At 41.6% G+C, this 18,246-nt stretch overlaps 1 protein-coding gene across 3 annotated transcripts in view; it reads right to left on the bottom strand.

The window, feature by feature from the left end:
* LOC114356418 (putative fatty acyl-CoA reductase CG5065) overlaps positions 1–18,246 on the bottom strand; it is a 58,543-nt gene that overhangs the window by 10,839 nt on the left and 29,458 nt on the right. For 2 of the 3 annotated variants that reach the window (XM_028309582.1, XM_028309581.1), the window contains exons 2-7: positions 6,450–6,675; positions 4,413–4,529; positions 3,642–3,764; positions 3,091–3,216; positions 869–1,022; positions 274–375 (exon numbers count right to left, since the gene is read on the bottom strand). In XM_028309582.1, the coding sequence (XP_028165383.1) occupies positions 274–375; positions 869–1,022; positions 3,091–3,216; positions 3,642–3,764; positions 4,413–4,529; positions 6,450–6,563 (736 nt within the window). In that variant the 5' untranslated portion in view covers positions 6,564–6,675. Of the gene's footprint in view, positions 1–273; positions 376–868; positions 1,023–3,090; positions 3,217–3,641; positions 3,765–4,412; positions 4,530–6,449; positions 6,676–16,260; positions 16,316–18,246 lie in introns of those variants that run through there. The other variant, XM_028309583.1, reaches the window with a different exon arrangement.

The raw sequence follows: 18,246 nt of genomic DNA, 5'->3' as shown, positions 1-18,246 counted from the left end.
GGTGGACCGACGATCTAGTGATGGTCCCGGGAAGTATATGGATGCGGGCAGCGTTGAACCGGTCGTTGAGGAAATCCTTGGGGGAGTCCTATGCAGATTGCAGAGCAGTGGACATCCTGTAGCTGCTGAACATAGGCCTCCCCCAATGACTTCCACATCGCACGGTTGGTAGCAGCCTGCATCCAGCGCCTTCCTTCTACCTTTATCAGGTCGTCGGTCTACCTTGTAGTCCATCCAGTAGACCTATAGTTATAGATATTAAGAGGGACTCACCGATTGATGGTCTCACGATGGCGACGGGAAGGTTCCCGCACTCCTTTATGAGCATGTCCTCGGCGAGGGCCTTTGTGAATGTGTACGTGTTTGGCCTGTCACCTGGAAATGGAAAAACACAATAAAACATCCATGCAACAATAGACAAATGGTATAACATTAGCCAGATGCGTAGTGTGGATAAAATAGGCCAAATCTGCCTCCTGCAGTGGAGACTAGTGACCTCCCGATGATGTTGCTTCTTGCCTATAAGATACAGCGTGACCCTATCATCTCCTACATTTTACTAAGACCCTGTATTTGGCTGTTCCTGATTCTGTGCACCAGCTCATTCTTAACCAGACCAAATTAATGTCATGTACTGCTGTCCTGTCTTCCAGCTTTTGTCAGGGACTTACTGTCAGATTGCGCTCAAATGTTTGAGCAAAAGGTATTCTGCCTCTGGTAAATTACTTATGGGTGTCCTCCTGCTATGTAGCTCTTCACCTACACAATCCAGCGTCCACCAGCTCATCCTGCAGGGTCTTAGTAAGATTGCGTCCAAACCCCTGCTTATTATAGCCTTTTGCGTTCTACGTCATCTCCAGCTCCTCACCTACGAGGTCCGGCGTGATCCTGTCCACCAGCTCATCAGGCAAGGTCTGAACCAGCGTCACCACATGTTCAGGATGCGCAGGCGGCGCATACACCGTCTCTTCAACGCGCTCCCGCTCACAGTTACAGTACGCGGTCGACACGTGGACTAACGCCTGGAAATGGTAAATCAACACTGAGTACTCAAATAGACGAAAACGGCCCAACGATGGCGGCATCTGGCTAAGGCTGCGTTTCCACCAAAGATGTGCGAGGATGCGTAGCGAGGGATGTGTTTGTAAAGAACCAATAGAATCGCTTCATTTACTGTAGCGAGGTAAATCTCTGGTGGAAACGCAGCCTAAGTGTTGCCATTGTCCCGATTTCGGCAGAATGTCTCATTTATTTATTTAGGAAAACCAGGGTTTTACAGTGTGTAATAATAACATAAGATAGGCAACGAGTAAACCACTTATAGGTTCCCACAGGTAAAAACAATTTAAAAAAGGACAATGTTCGTTCTCCATACATTGTTCGCCGTTAGATCAACAGTGCCGAAATAATACTTTCTAGGTTCTAAATGACACAAATCTTTATGTAAGAACAATTATTCCTGGCGGACCAATTCTATAAACTTATTGATAGCAATATTGTTATCATAACCTCTTACTTACTAGTATTGTATTATATTATTTTATGCACATCGATTTGGGAGATGTTCTGTATTGTAGTTGTCGCAGCCAAATTGTATTATAATATTGGACGGGTTTTGGAAATAGCTCGGCGTTCCACTTTTATGATTTACTTACTTACATTTTGCACGTAAATAAATAACATGAATCCTATGTTTACTTTCCACTCTTGACATTTAACACGTGACTTACCAAACTAACTATCTCCATGGTTACCGTCTTAGTCTATGCATGACTAGGGATTGAACAACTTTTAATTGAATATTATTAACAATTCTCGATAATTATTATCGATTGAAAAATATTCGGTATTTGAATCGAAAGATATATTCAATTTTATCAATATCAAAATATTCAATTTTAATAATAAAATAAATATTATTTACTACCACCTATGAAATGTTCTAAAAATTGCCTGGAGCGCTCCCCCAATCCTGGGTTTTCCCTTTCCAAGCTGAGAGGATATCATTTTGGTTCTATCGATACATTATAAAGGTACTTAATATTTGAAATGTATTACCAATTATTGTTATAAGCATTTTGAGCGAATAAAACTTTCAATTCTATTAGAACTTTAGACATTTCTCTCACTTTAAGCGGCATTGGATTTTTCATCGAATTTTGAAACTGTAACAGATATATTAAAGATGATCCCATATTGTTGTCATTGTCTATATCAGTGTTATGATCACAATTCTTTTTATTTTATTCATGACCTTCGACCAGTTGGACACATTAGATAGCTTCTTGTAGTATCGTGCAATATATTTTTAACTTTTAATTAAAATCTAGTCATACTGTAGCAATTTGGACGATTTATTTTATTTACAAGATCGGTATCTTATTATCTATGATGACAGCATTCAACATCACTATTACATGGATTCCTAACAATGAAGTACGGCATTGCCTTGTGCCGATTTTACATAGATTTTATCGACACAAATTATGGAACTTCATAGGATATGGAGCAGGCCACGCCCTAAAATGTCCGGATGTCGTCATAGTATTATGGAATACATATAAAATACTTTTATTATTTCATTTTTTAATCCTCAAGTGTCCGTTACAATCTAATTAATATTTAAGTATTCAAAAAGTAAGAGATTAATTTTGATACTTTACTGCTGTGCCCAGGAATCTAAGGCGGTTTCTGACAATGTCCTTTAGTGAGCCTTTGCACCAGGGTATAGTATTGCTTTTATTAGCCCTCTCGAGACGCGTCCCGACAACATCATGAGTGGGACGCCTGTAATTGTACTTATTCGTTTATTTAATTACTGTTTAATTGCACAAAAAGCGAACTTTATGACGTGTGCACTCCTCTTCCAGACAATCAGAGTTTCAGTGGCAGGAAAGAGGGTTCAGATTAGCCCCGTATCTTCGTCTTCAACTTGAGATGAGTTAATGGCAATGAGATCCAACCGGTGTACTAGATGAACTGACGATCTAGTTAAGGTCAGCAACCGCCTGGATGACAACAGCGCAAGACCGGTCGTTGTGGAAATTCGTGGAGGGTTTTTGTCCAGCAGTGGACGTCTTCTGGACCCACCTCCAATCCCAGCATGCGATGGCACAACTGCACCAGCTGCTGCGTGCCCAGCATGTTGATGGTCACCGACAGCTTCAGTTTCTCGTCGAACTTCACCGTGGCTGCCGAGTGGAACACCACAGACACCTGGAAAATAATGTTCTTTTTTTGTATTTCTAGAGGTATGGTAATTCTTATGGTTAGCTTTTAGAGTTGCATCTCAAACTAATTTGAAAATTATAAATAACTTGAAAAAATCGAACTGCCTAAGGCGGGAATGGAATCCACGACCTTTCGCTCGCCGGGCGACTGCTCTTCTATCTGAGCTACTTAGACACTGGATGAACCCGTCGAAATTTTATGTATAATGTTCTTTATGCAGTATGGAAACAAGGTTACAGAAAGATCTTAAATACAAAGTATCACTTGATCCTTACATTTGACAAACTTGACCTTCACTGGTTGGGTTGTTGGCGGTCAAGCTGTTGATCCTGGCTACACAGGAGTTGCAGCGGTGGGAACGAGAGGTGGGAACGAGAGGTGGGAACAAGATGTGGGAATAGTCTTCTTACCTTTTGACATAGCATAGCCTGGTCCGCCGGACTGATGCCCAGTTCTGGTTCGGTGATATCCCCCACTATAGGTACGATTTTGTACAACTCTTGCGGCCTCTCTTTCCGCAGGGTCTCAAACAACTGAAAAGAAAAACGGATTCTTTATTAGAACACTTACAATTTAGTAAATAAAGAACGTGTGAGGTCTAGTGCTTGACTAAGTCAGTGCCTAAGGTATGTGAGTGGCACTGAAGGGGTGACTAAAATAATAATGTAATGTAATAATAGTGGGTACTCTAAAATAATAATCTAAAAGTAATCTGAAGTCTCGCTGATGTTTGTCGTCTCTCTCGTAGAGAAAGACGACTCTAATCCAGAGAACCAAAGTGACCGAAATAATCCGCAAAATTACTAAAATCAAGTGGCAGTGGGCGGGGTACATAGCTCGTAGAGCTGTTGGCCGATGGGGCAGAAAAGTTCTCGAGTGGCGACCACGGGCCGGAAGACGTAGAGTAGGCAGGCCCCCACTAGGTGGACCGACGATCTAGTGAAAGTCGCGGGAAGCACCTGGATGCGGGCAGCGCAATACCTACCAGTTGTTGAGGAAATCCTTGGGGGAGGCCATTGTCCAGTAGCGGACGGCATTTTTGGTTGAAACGAAGTCACGTACTTAAAGTACCTGTAACTCCCAAACGGCTTAACCGATTTAAACCAAATTTCTCCCATAATTAGACCAATAATAGAGCTTTATTTTGTGATAAACAATTTGACCGTAGTTTCAATACTTACCGGTGATTGAGTGAGCTCCGTAAGCCGCGACGCCACATCTTGCCCGCGCTTGGGTCGCATCAACAAGTAGATTTTCTTGATTTTAGGACAACTTCTGAGCAGTTTTTCAACTAGCACCTGAAAAGAAATTATTTTTGTTATTTAAGTAGCCATTTCATTATAAAAGCTAAGAAAATTACGTCCATTATTGGCTAAGTTATTGGTTCCCAAAGGGGGGGGTGCGCTCCCCAGGGGAGGCGCAAAGACCTTTAAAGGGGGGCGCGGGCCTTCTGTGTGCTAAGGTATAAAAAACCTGCGACCGCTGAGAGAATGCATTCCAGACTGCTCGATACGACCAATAAATAATCTTGACTGGAAGAGAGGGGCGCGGAATTTTTTGTATGGTCGAAAGGGGCGCGTCAAATAAGTTTGGGAACCAATGCAAGTAGCTAGCGACACTAGAGATTTACACTAGTGAAAGAACCTGAATTTACAGTAGCGCCAACCTGGCAAGTGTAAATGCCATAATCATCTTACCTCTACTACTACTCTGGCGGGACTTTACTTGCAGTCAACTGGTCAGCGCAAATACAAATATATTTAAGTAACTCGACAACACAGATCCATTTGTTAGTACACAGTTTTGAACTACCACTAAGTGTTAGTAAACAGTAGTATGTTTTTTAATTTTAATAGGTAATTTCCCTAGGAGGCATCTCATACAAACGTCACCCGATCTCGTGGCCGCTACTTCGAGCATCGTTTTTATTAAATACAGGCTCTATTTTCTTTTGTTCAATATTTTCTTGTATTATTTTGTTAGTTTTGCAGGCAATACCAACGTTGGCATAGCAAACTTTGGTAAGTGCTTAAATAGGTCAGTGCCTGAGGTATTGACAGTGACATTGACTGACATCTTATGACATGACAAAGCTTACAAATCTGAAGTCTGGCTGACGTTAGACGTCTCAAAAACACCCTCCCGTGCCGCGCCCATGCCTCAGGCATTGACTCAGTTAAGAGCTAGACGCTGACTGTATGACATAAGCTTGATTATGTCGTAGTGTGTACACAAAGAAACACCATGTAAACAAACATACACATAAAGCAAAAGTTTAAGCAAATGTAGTCGGTGCAGTAAACACGCACGCAATAAAATTTAGGGTAAAAAGCAGTTGGAATTCCCCAGTTGGAAAAAGTAGTTAAAGTGTTTCAATCTGGACATTAAGTAGTAAAATGACATTGTTCAGGTGTTTGTATTATAAATGTAAATTGGTCAATACACCCAGGTTCTATTCAATCCTATCTTCTAGCTAGACTAAAATATGACACTCATCATTATAGGCCTCCCCCAATGCTTTCCATGTTGCCCGGTTGGTAGCGGCCTGCGTACAGCGCCTTCCTGCTACCTTTATGATGTCGTCATGACACTCAAGATGAATTAGAATTTCGGATTCGCTTCACTATGTCATACTTCGTTTCGTACAGCGATTGCGAAATTAAATCTGTCCGAAATGTTACTTTGTCAGAGAGAGAGAGACTTTGTCTTGAGTTTTTAAAAGGAATAGCATACGTCCCTTAAAAAGGGCCTACATACTAAAGTTTCGGCCAAACCAACGCGAGCAGACTGCGTGCGCGATAGGGCGATGATGTCGTGTAAGAATTTGTAGCGATGAGTTCACATCAACGCATTATGTCATTGGTCGCGGCGATCTATGCACGCGCAGTGATCGCCATCGCCATCGCGGACACGATTTGCACGCGTTGGTTTGGCGGAAGCTTACAGGTGTTTCCCTGGGTAAAAAATCTAATTAGTCCGTCGACTTATCAAAAAATACTGGACACGTATTTTTAACTTTTTCAAACTAATGAAAATTGAAAGAGATAAAGCGCGTCAAAGTTCAAAAGAAGAGACCCGTGACGTCAAGGCTTACTTAAAAGTGTAGCACTCTGTGACGTCACGCGGAATTAACGCATCATAACTTCGTAATTACTTGTTTGATTGACAAATAAAAATATACGTGTTCAATATTTTTAAACTAAGGCATTTGAACTTACCTTTCCCATAAACCCGGTACCGCCCGTCACAAAAACAGATTTGTCAGCATAAAACTCAGCCACTGGCACGTACTCTTGTCCGTCGACATACTGCCCGTTCATACACCACGCCATCTCTTATTCAAAATCTGGAACTAGCCTTCAAGGCATCAACCGTCTAACGTAGGAGCGCGCCACTAATCTTTCATCAGATACTGTCACTTCTCTTCATACTGCTGGATTTCATCTGCAACAAAAATAGGGACAGCTCAGTGTAAAAAGTCCACTATATTTATATTTTAACATAGTATAATAATGGGAAAGTCATTGTGATTTTATTGTATGGAATATGTAGAAATAAATTACCAGTGTTTTTAAACAAACGGTTGTTTAAAAGACCTTGTAGCCATTGTAACTGATAAACTGGTTTTCTCTAGCTAGAAAGATGTCATTTGTATCGTCTTAGTATCGCCCAAGATCTCTCAATGTATACTTCTACCGTGTCAAGAGTAATTTTGTCATTCAGCGCCTATTATGGAAGAATCATATTACACATTAGTAGGACCGCTGTTTATGATTTTTTCTGAGGCTCTACCAGGTAGGATTAAGCAGTAGGATCACGGGAAAAGCATGGTGATGGGAACTGGCTGACCAGGACTTACAGCAGGTATGTCTTTGAGAAATTATTTCCAAAGTACTACGTAACTATTCTCGGTTATTTCTCTAGCAATATACGCACATTATGTATTTTTCCACCATGTTGTATCCATGAACATAGGTTATGAATAGACGCATGACCCATGACAAATTTTGCTGTACTCTTCGGAGAAAAGTTTACAAAATACATTGTCGTACCTCCGCGACAGTAAAATAAAGCAATAAAACAAAATCTGTCCTTACCAAAATATACCATTACAAAAAAATCACAGATCTCTTTCGAAACAACAAACTGTCAAAGGTTCAAAATTCTTCAACGCACACACTATGGAAAACATTGAATAATACCACAAAATGCATGGCGGTTTATTTCAAATCATGGGATTCAGCTTATCTTAACAGAAATTAGTTTAAAACTACATCAATCTTTTAAAATTCACAGATAAAAATCTGATGGATAACGTATGGGTGACATACGTTTGACATATAGCCTTTTTCTGCGGGAGAGCCAGTTACTCCATGTTTGAATAGGTTCGTGAAACGAGGATTCATCTTGGACTGGAGACCTGACACCTAGCTAGACCTAAACGAAGAACGAAATCGATACTGCCTGTTAGAGGTGGGCGCCACGCCGGCGCGCCGCCGCCTCCGCGAATTTTTTCACGCCGCCGCCGCCGACGACCAGCTGTCGGCGCGCCGATTCTGATACTGTACCAACTATTTGCAATTTATTCCTCTCCTATACTGTACTAATTTGTGTTTCGAACGCAGAAGAACTATTTTTTTTATTGAGTTGAGCGGCTATTCTACTTCAATAAAGTCCTAGTATCACTACGACCGGTACCGATCTATTGTGATCGCCGCTATTTTCCTTAAAGTTCGTCTCCGAGTCCTACATCCATTAGGAATTGCAGTATCTTTTGGGGGGCGATATGTTTTACATCTTGTGGGCTTAGGATGTGTTTGCCCAGGTGTAAGCTCCGCTTGCGCATCAAAGGTCCGCAGCCGTGAGAATGTGTGGTGGCGTTTCATCTGCCTCTTCGACGTCCTGCGCGTTCTTGATTCGGACAAGTACTTGTTTAAGCTGCAGTGTCCAGTGAGGTCTCGAAATAAGATGCGCATTTTGATCCTACTCAGTCCTATGATCTGCTTAGAGCATTTTCGGTCATAAGCTTTTATGAGAGTTTTGGAATGAGTTAATCCTGGCGTGTCTGACCATGCCCTAAAGGAATTGTTTAAATAGATGTTCTCCAGGGTAAGTAAGTCAGGGTCATTCAAGCGAGACTTTTGGGAATGCCACAAAAGGGTTCTGGACCATATTGTGTTCCCTCCGCTCGTCGCTTAGTTCGTCGGCATTTTCATTGCCACGATTCCCGCGTGACTTGGAACCCATTTCAGCTTTACTCTGTTACGTTCTCCTAGGGTTTTCAGTCGACTCATGCAGTTTTCTACCAACTTTGAGGTGATTAAGTTGGAGTTTAAGGCCATCAGCGCGGTATGCCTGACTGTCTGAGTTAATGTAATTTAATTTTTTTCGCAACTTAATGCCGTTGTAATACTAATAAATTGATTGAATAACTCAATACTAACTATATTAACAGTTAATCAAGTACATTATTCAAGTTGCTGCTTGGTCTAGTAGATAATTGAACGCGAGAGGCGTCGGTCCCTCTTGCTGTCAAGAAAAAAATCCACCGCCTTCGTCTGGCAGACAACCCACACTATTGGACTATACTTTTAGCGAATCACACACACAGAGTTTGGCAAATATGTCTCCGAATGCAAATGGGAACCACAACCTCTGGAAGGCAACAAAGTACCTCCCTCAAAGTGTTCTCCGCTTATTAGGTCCGATAATACATGAGTGCGAACTGACAAGAAAAATCTCAGACCTTTGCTACATGACAAGCCGGTTTATTAAACCCATTGACACGGATAATCCAAAAAATCCACAATTCAATAAAAAAAAATTAAGATCAAGCATTGAACTTGATCCGAGACTTGCAGCTATAATGCCTGCCTTTGATTCATCCGACCGATTTCGGTCATGGTGACCACTTCGACATAGCTGTCTTAGCGGCGCTGGTGCGCCCGAAGATGACTTACCTAGCCAATATTCGCGGCAAACTCCTCGCACATGAGAGTTTTACATCGTCGCGTTTTGCGTCGAGTTCAGTTGTGCGCTGCTCCTTGAATTCGCCGACTCGCCTCTACACAACACAATCTCTCGCCATTCTAGGTGCTGTGCTGCCAAACCTTCTCATTGTGATTTGAGAGGGCCCATTTTGCATCTTTTCGTATGCTAAAGTTCTTGAGTGGCAACCACGAGCCGAAAGACGTAGCGTGGGCAGGCCTCCCACTAGGTGGACCGACGATTTGGGGAAGGTCGCAGGAAGTGCCTGGATGCGAGCGGCGCAGGACGTCTTTCGGCTGAAACGAAAGAACTAACGCTAAGAGAGATGGCTAAACTAAAGAAATAGCAAAAATGAACCCTCGTAAATCACTTGCATTTGATCTGATCACCATGAAGTCCATGGTATATGGTGACAATGACCACACTGAGTGAGAACCTCGCAAGTCTCTTAACTTTGGAAATGATCCCTAAGATTGGCAAGTCGCCTAACGAATTCTCTTATCGCTCAATTAATCTGACATTTGTATTGTTAAAATTATGGAAAAGGATCATTCTTGCTCGTTTATTCCCTTGCCTAAGTATGACCCATGTAATANATCGGCGCCCACCTCTACTGCCTGTTTCGCTGAAAATGGCACTCAGATGGTGACCTAGACATCCTAGAAGATAAACAAAGGATTTTCCCAAATCCACCCGGTAAAGGGCTTTTTAAACCGCGGGTAAAAGCTACTAATCAAAACAAATCATTTACTCAGTACATAGGCCCTTTTCAAGGCACTTCTACACCTCCCAAATATAGCTTGCCTTACCACCACTTCGGGACACCATATTGCTGAGAAGAAGTGGCGGCTGCGAAGAATATTATAAATGCAAAAGTAGCTCTATCTGTCTGTCTCGTTACCTTTTACACCACTGAAAAATGTAAGTAATTTAGTTAAGGTAAGAACTTGAACAGGAGTTGCCAATAGTGAGTAGAACGAGAGACAGGAACGACACATTATTATAATTAACTAGTTATTTGTTATTATCAGAAATTGAACCTGCAACTGGTCCAGTCTGCGAACTTGTAGTAAATGAATAATTTGTATTTTTATATATTTTTAGCAGCCCAAAATCACGCGTAGTAAAATACCCAGAATCATCTTTTGTTAACGATGCATAAATTAGAGTCATTTTGTGTTTTATTTCTTTGTCTTTTTATCAAATTGGTAGTGACCAATAATTAGGTCACCACCAATTTGATAAAAAAGAGTTCATTAACTAGATAACTAATCGATTTAGTTGATTGCATGTAATTCCCATACGTTATTCTAATAAAAAAAACTGGTTATCTTTAGATTCAGAATAGCCTGATTTCGATTAAAATGAACTTTAGTAAATGATTAAAAGTAAATTAGGCTTTTTCAAAATGACTGCGGTTTGGTGGAGGCGAGATTATAAGGCGAGTGGTCACTCTTAGCACAGAATAAGTAATAGTACAGGTACAGAAGGATTACTCCGCAAGACGATTTAAATAAATGCGAGTCTTGCTACGACGCGATACAGTGGAATTCAGCTCGCACAGCACTACGTACCTACAATTTTATTCACCTACAAGTTTTGTCTCTTTCTATCGCGTGCCTCTGAACTCTTCTTACGCTGTTAGGGTTGCTGTCTAGTGAAAAAATAATTAATCTACTTATTTGTAATGAGGTACGTATGTAGGTAAGTATGCATTCATTATGGAAAACCTTGGGAGAGGCCTTTGTCCAGCAGTGGACGTCATTTGGCTGAAACGAACGAACGCATTCTGAGCAGTAGTCATAGTAGGTTAGGTTCCTATACTATCCTAAGAAATATTGATTACCTACATGGCCAACATACCTTTTAGCATCTTTGGGAAGCGAAAAAAAAAGATAAATCCGGTAGATTACTTTTCGAATTTAAACACCCGAACGCCGCACAATATTTCTTTCTCTTTATGTCCATTTTTAAATAATACTTCGATCATAGAATTATAATCATACTACAACGCACGCCAGCGTCCTGACGAGCGCGCGCGTGACACTCGACTGATAAAATACCCGCCGGCGGGGCGCTTCGCTGTAGGTAATTATCGGATGTACCTCGCGGAGTGAGCCAGGCCTGCTCTTAGCTACCAAATACTTTATTAATACTTTATTAGTATGTAAGATCGCGGAAAGTGCTTGATTGCGGGCAGCGCAGCACAGGTCGTTGTGGAAATATTTGGGGGAGGCCTTTGTCCAGCAGTGGACATCATTCGGCTGAAACAAACGAACAAATCTCAACACAACAGGGACAACAAATATCAGCTGGTGTTGAGAAGAAGTAATGTGATAAAAACCAGGATATTATATGTATTTCGAACTCCTCCTTTAATCTTCTGATCAAATTCTTTGTGGGTTCCAAGACAGTTGACTATCCCTCGGGACTACTCAACCTTCCCTGGAGGAGAATTGCAGTGGTAGGAATGCGGGACTATTCCCACCTCTCGTTCCCACCACTGCAGCTCCTGTGTAGCCAGGAACTACAGCTTGACCGCCAATAACCCAACCAGTGAAGGCCAAGTTTGGTGGGAATGTGTAGTGGGATAAGTCCCGTTTAGCCAGGATCATCATTTAACGTGCCTTTTGAAGTACAGGATGCTTAGTGGATGGCCTGGACCATCTCCTTTGCCCTGTTGTGGGATGTAAGACTTACTTAGCTTGCCCTTCTAGATAAGTGGATTAACTGGTAAGAATAGGTAATTTATTTATCTGATATCTGATTTTCATATCTAAGACACTACAAATCTTTTCCACGAGTGTTCTACCTAATACTGTTGTCACAACCAAAGTAGTAACAGTAGTATCTATTACAACAATATAAGCCACGATTAACTTAATGTGATTTTCGTTTTGCTAACTCTTTTAAGTATAATGCGAACAGCTAGGGACTGGAATTCGCTGCCTGCTGCTGTGTTTCCTGTAAATCAGACCTTTTCAAGGCGAGAGTGAATAGGCACTTACAGGGCAGATATGTACCATCCTAGACTGCATCTCACTTAACACCAGGTGCGATTGTGGTTAAATAATTGTCTTGTTATGCATAAAAAAAATGTGCTGTCGTCTGATATTCCTTAGTATATTCACACTTGCTGTGGTAGGTCACATACTGCACTACACTGCTTGGTTTCGGATTCAAATCCCGCTGAAGGCAATGTTATAGCGATACAAAAGTACCTACATATTAATATCATGAATCAATACTCTACTAAATATTTCAAGATTTAGGTTGTTATCGAATTGCACTACTGAGATATGGGACTTGCAACCTGCAACTCCTGTGTAGCCAGGATTTGCAGCTTGACCGCCAATAACCCAACCAGTGAAGGCCAAGTTTGTCCCGGGGGAAAGTTAACTGTCATTGGACCCGCAACGAAATTAATCAGAAGAACATAGTAGTTTGAAGTAGATCGACTTCCCTCTATTGTAAAGCGGATGATGGGTTGTATATAGACTCAAAAGAGAGATGCTACTGTCTTTGTCTCTCTTATGGTGTTGCTATGCAGAAAATAGAGAAAGAAAGGTGTTGTTAATGCGATTTGCTTGTAGAGCCTTGGATTACGTCGGCTCGCACAATATCTGTCATCGTTCGACACGGACAGACATTCCGCTTAGTATTATTACATCTTTTGACACCTTCGTTTCGAACGTTTCAGCCAAATGACGTCCACTGCTGGACAAAGGCCTCCCTCAAGGATTTCCATAACGACCGGTCATGCGCTGCCCGCATCCAGGCTCTTCCTGCGACCTTCACCAGATCGTCGGTCCACCTAGTGGGAGGCCTGCCCACACTACGATAGATTGAGACAATAACTTACATCTTGATACATTAATGAAAATTTTAAAAATTGACACCTACAAATTATTTAATTTTAACAAATCGAACGCACGCCTGTAATATATTTAGAATCAGGTCACTTACCGAAACTTACCGTTATCTTATCATAATTCTTATCAGTGACTCACCTACAATAATTTAATCAAGTCATGGCACTAGGGCTTGCAATATCGGATGGTTTTTTAATTCCGGAACTGATTTCCGATATTGGGCACTCAACTCCGGAATTCCGGTTCTAGTTCCGGAGTTGGTTAAAAAAGAAAGCGCCTTCGACAATCACGTACACGTATGTAGCCTTCAGAACCTTGCCCCATCGGCCGTCTGTTCTACGTACTATGTGCCCTGCCCATTGCCACTTTAGCTTGCTAATCCTATCGCTATATGTCAGGCGACTTTAGTTCGTTTACGAATCTCCTCATTTATGGTTCGATCTCGAAAAGAAACACCGAGCATAGCACTCTCCATACTATGGTGTGCAACTTTGAGCTTATTATAAGGCCTATAGTAAGAGGCCACGTTTCCGAACCGTATTTCATCTCTACTGGTAACACACACTGATTGTAGACTTTCGTCTTTAGGCACTGAGGTGTTTTGGTCGAAAAGATGTTATGTAGTTTCTCGAACGCTGCCCAGCCGAGTTGAATTCGACGTATTATTACATCTCCCTGCCTCACAGCTCGCTGCAGAGGAATCGCCCTCGTGATCAGCCAGGCTCAAAGATCTTCTCATAGTCTAAGAACGTCAAGCATATAGGCAAGTTAGACTCTTCGGTCTTCTGTATAACCTGCCGTAGCGTATAGATGCGGTAGGTATATGGTAGTGTAAACTTTTCGATAACTGGCTTCCTCGAGAGACTATAAGTCATCGAACATACGCGCGAGACTATTAGTGATGGATCTCAAAAACAGCTTATAGACATGACTCAGAGTCAGAACCCAAATGGGTCTGTAATTCCTAAATAATAATGCTTTTCCCCTTTCTTAAATAAAAACACCACCAAGCCTTTGTTCCGTGCCTCTGGCATTATTCCCTGGAGTAAGACGGAGTTACAGTCTCTGAAGGACTTTCAGTATCGGCTTATTACCAGCCGCGTTCAGAAGCTCCGAGGTTATTCCGTCATCACCCGGTGCCTTGTTGTTCTTTAGCTGTTTGAGAGCCATCATAATCTCGTAAGGGCTGATGTCCGGGTCGGGATATCTTCGGTATAGTGTCGAGTTAGCTTAGCTCTTGGAACTATCCTGTGGCTGAGCTATTAACAGGTTTGGTGACCGAGGTATAAGAATAGCTGTCCATAAAAATTTTTCGATCCCACCCAGAACCCTCAGCTTTTGTTGAATTTACACTATCATCCGCTGTCTTCAGCTAGCTTCGCCCATTAGGCCTCAGCCTCGAATTTAGCGGGCAGCGGGGCGGCGGCGGTAGCGGCGCGGGAGCAGCAGGATCTTATGCGTAAAATCAAATAGACCGGTTCTCGAAAACAGCGGCGCGGGATCGGGCAACGAGCGGTCAGCGCACTCCTTCTTTTGCCCGCAATAAAACGAGCGTTAGGAATAATTTTGAATCGAAATAAAATTGTCGCCGTTGTTCAGACATTTCGTTTGCGAATAAAAACAAATATCTCGACAACACAACCCCGAACACAACACTTCGCCGCTAAAGCGCCGCGCGAGCTGCCCGCTTGTTTCGAGAACGGGTCTGCGTTGCCCGCCCCGCTCCCGCGCCGCTGCCCGCTAAATTCGAGGCTGAGGCCTTAGCATTGTCTCTAGTGAACATTTTGGAGCTTTGGTTCCGCTCTATTGCCTCTTTAATATTATTATTAGTACTAAAGTTGCGAATACATATCTCAAGGACTTCCTTATCTAAGGACCTATTTTGATACTTAAACGTTTTGAAAACTTAAAATAATTTATGAAAAATTTCAATATCGGAATACGATATTGGCTTCAGTTCCGGAATTGTAATATCGGAAAAAATCTATCCGAAATTCCGGAGTTACGAAATTCCGGAATTCCGGTATTCAAGCCCTACATGGCACACCTATGTTGCCATCGTATTATAAATATTGCAAGTTGTTTATTTTATTTAGTTTTTTGACCGCAACTCGCAAAAAGTCCCTGCTGAAATACAGCGCCGTGACATGACGTCATTGTCCCTTTTTACCCGACTGCGAAAGATGGAGGGTTATTTATGTAGATTTATTATTAGTAGGTAATTAGTATTTTACATTACTAGAAGCACGTGGATGCACAGGACCGGTCGTGAAATAAATAAATAATTTACGTAATATCTCTATAATATGTATTATGTGCCATCTTCATCTTCATTATTAAAAAAAGTATTTATGTACCTATGTTTATATCCATTACCTAGTAGTAGTACCCATAGTCAATATTATTAATTAGCTTTGCTTAGTTTGGGACTATGTACATGGCGCTGTGTAAAATGTCCGAGCATATTATTATTATTGATTATTAATAATATGATACACATACCATAAAAATTCAGGTCCCACCCACTATTATAAACACCATCGATCAACTGAATGACGAACACAAAAACAACTTGTAATCACCCCATAAATTATTGATAATTTCACAATAAAACTGAAATTACTTGAAAATCACGATGTCGTGCACTCGTGTAAAAGAAAGACGTCAGATGTTATAAGTTATACGTTTTAAGTTTTTTAATGTTCGTTTCTTCCAATAAATTGTAGAGTCGATATGACAAATACTCTAAACTCTCTAACAAAGTCTAAGAGTAGGCGCACACCGTTGATTTTTCGTCGGTCGATAGTTTAGTCGGGCAGTTGATCAGTATGGGCATGTATGGGAGTGCGCACACTACGCCGATTCTATTTGCCCGATTCTTCATACAATTTAAAATCGGGCACAACTATCGGCCAACTAAAAATCAACGGTGTGCGCCTACTCTAAATGTGAAAGGAAAGCGCTCTAAGGCTGGGTTGCACCATCTTACTTTAACTTTGACAAACGTCAAAAATCTGTCAAACTCCATACAAAAAACACCGGTTACTGTCAATGTTAAAATAAGGTGGTGTAAGTGCAACTCAGCCTCAGATTTTAATTTTGCGTTTAAACTAGAGAAACACGGGTATAAACGCGATTTGTACTAGATGAGTATACATTATGTACTCACGGCTTGAAGTTTCGGCTGCTATACTGCAGTCGTGGTCACAAGCACTCTCTATAAACGTATTAATGGGACTGTCTCAAGTCTCTCACAACACTAATTCAATCTTCAATCCTCGTCTACCGCTAGACTATTTAATTGTGCTGACCCCACTCCAAAGACAATGATATTTATATTTAGCTTCAAAGGAGGGGATTACCCATCAGTAATTTGTGCATCTAAAATACTAATTATGTATAGCAAACGGCAAAACCCAAAAAGTTTTCGGCAGAGTAAAATAGCACCGCTCTTCCCGAGGATGTCTTAAAAAAGCGACTAAGGGACAAATATGCGAACATCAGGCCTCCCCAACCCGTCTGGCCAGCGTGGAGAGTGTAGGACAAATCCTCCATTTAAGGAGAGAGGATGAAAAATTAGAGGTAAATTTTCATGTAGGTACGAATCTACACATAAGTACAGTAACATTTAATTAGAGGCTCTATTCTTGACTTTGAATCGATTCTTGATCGGTTTCAGAATAGAATCCAAGTGAGTACTGTGCTTAATACGCAAATCGATAAAACGTTTATTATTAAAAAGTTATTTATAGTTTCTTTGACTCATATACGTGAGCAATAAAATAATAAACAAGGCGATTGCCTGGAGCCTAGACAAAGTAACAATCGTGATCGCTTAACGAAGCGAAAAATCGACAATTAAAGGGACTATTCCCACCTCTCGCTCCCACCGCTGCAACTCCTGTGTAGGCAGAATCTGCAGCTTGACCGCCAATAACCCAACCAGTGACAGCCAAGTTTGTCCCGCCGGGGGAAAGGTAAACTGTCATTGGACCCGCAACGAAATTAATCAGAAGAACATAGGAGAAATTCGGCTAGACCCTCCTCTCTCACTCTTTAAATAAAACAAAAGTACGAGCCCAGACACGATATGGATGTAGGGCTTGGATGAAATCAAAGTCTTTATTTGCACAATATCGGTTATAAAGTTGTTTGAAAGTAGGTAAATCATCATATGAAATGAGAACTCGATGGAGAGACTGGTAGTTCAGGGCCAGGTGGAAGGCAAGAGAGCACGCGGTCGATCGCCAACCCGCTGGATAGACGCCATCACGAAGGCCACTGAGTCCACCATGGTCCAGTGTACTCGCGACGCCTCTAACCGACAGAAATGGAAGCAAAGCACATCGCCAGCTACCCTCGGAGATGACATCGACCACCCCATCGTGTACCTGGTCAGCGCAACCATGACCACTCTGACAAGAGTGCCCGACTAAGAAGAGAAGAAGAAATCATCCTATGGGTGCTCTAAGTCATTGAGGAGTTCTACAGGTGACCTTGGTAGATGCATCATGTCATGATCATGAACTCCATGTGTATTATACAAAATTTCGGCTCCGTTAAGTCACGAAGTGGGTCAAGATTGACCCAAACATACACTGCAAGTTAAATCAGTTTCGAAAATCGTTAGGCATATGATTGTAGAATTTAAAGCGGTCTAGGTTAAGCCTGTTTTAGAATTCAGGCGACCAATTTTGATGCAAAATGCCTGCCCGTCTGGCCAGCGTGGGGAGTGTAGTCCGAATCCTCCATTTGCCTCTGGTAAATTTGACAGTCGTGCTTTTGCAGTGGAGACTGAATGACCTGATGATGATATTGTTATTTAGACTCAACATAGCACCGATCTATACTAATATTAAAAAGCTGAAGAGTTTGTTTGTTTTTGAACGCGCTAATCTCAGGAACAACTGGTCGGATTTGAATTATTTTTGTGTTGGATAGCCCATTTACCGAGGAAGGTTTGGTGTGTGTGTAAATTGTGTTCCTGTGCAGAATATACTGCAGTTTGTTGTGTGAGTAAAAAATACAGCATGTTTCATGTGAATGTAACTTTGTGAAATCATTATAAAACACATACCTATTCAGGTGAACTTGTTCAATACGGAACGCAGCTAATTGAGAAGCACCCTATATAACACTATAACACCCACCCTAC

This window comes from Ostrinia furnacalis, unplaced genomic scaffold (assembly GCF_004193835.3).
Source record: "Ostrinia furnacalis isolate ACB-3 unplaced genomic scaffold, ASM419383v2 OfSCF2804, whole genome shotgun sequence".
Classification (NCBI taxonomy): domain Eukaryota; kingdom Metazoa; phylum Arthropoda; class Insecta; order Lepidoptera; family Crambidae; genus Ostrinia; species Ostrinia furnacalis.
The sequence above is the reverse complement of the archived record's forward strand: the minus strand, read 5'-3'. Positions and strand labels throughout refer to the sequence as shown.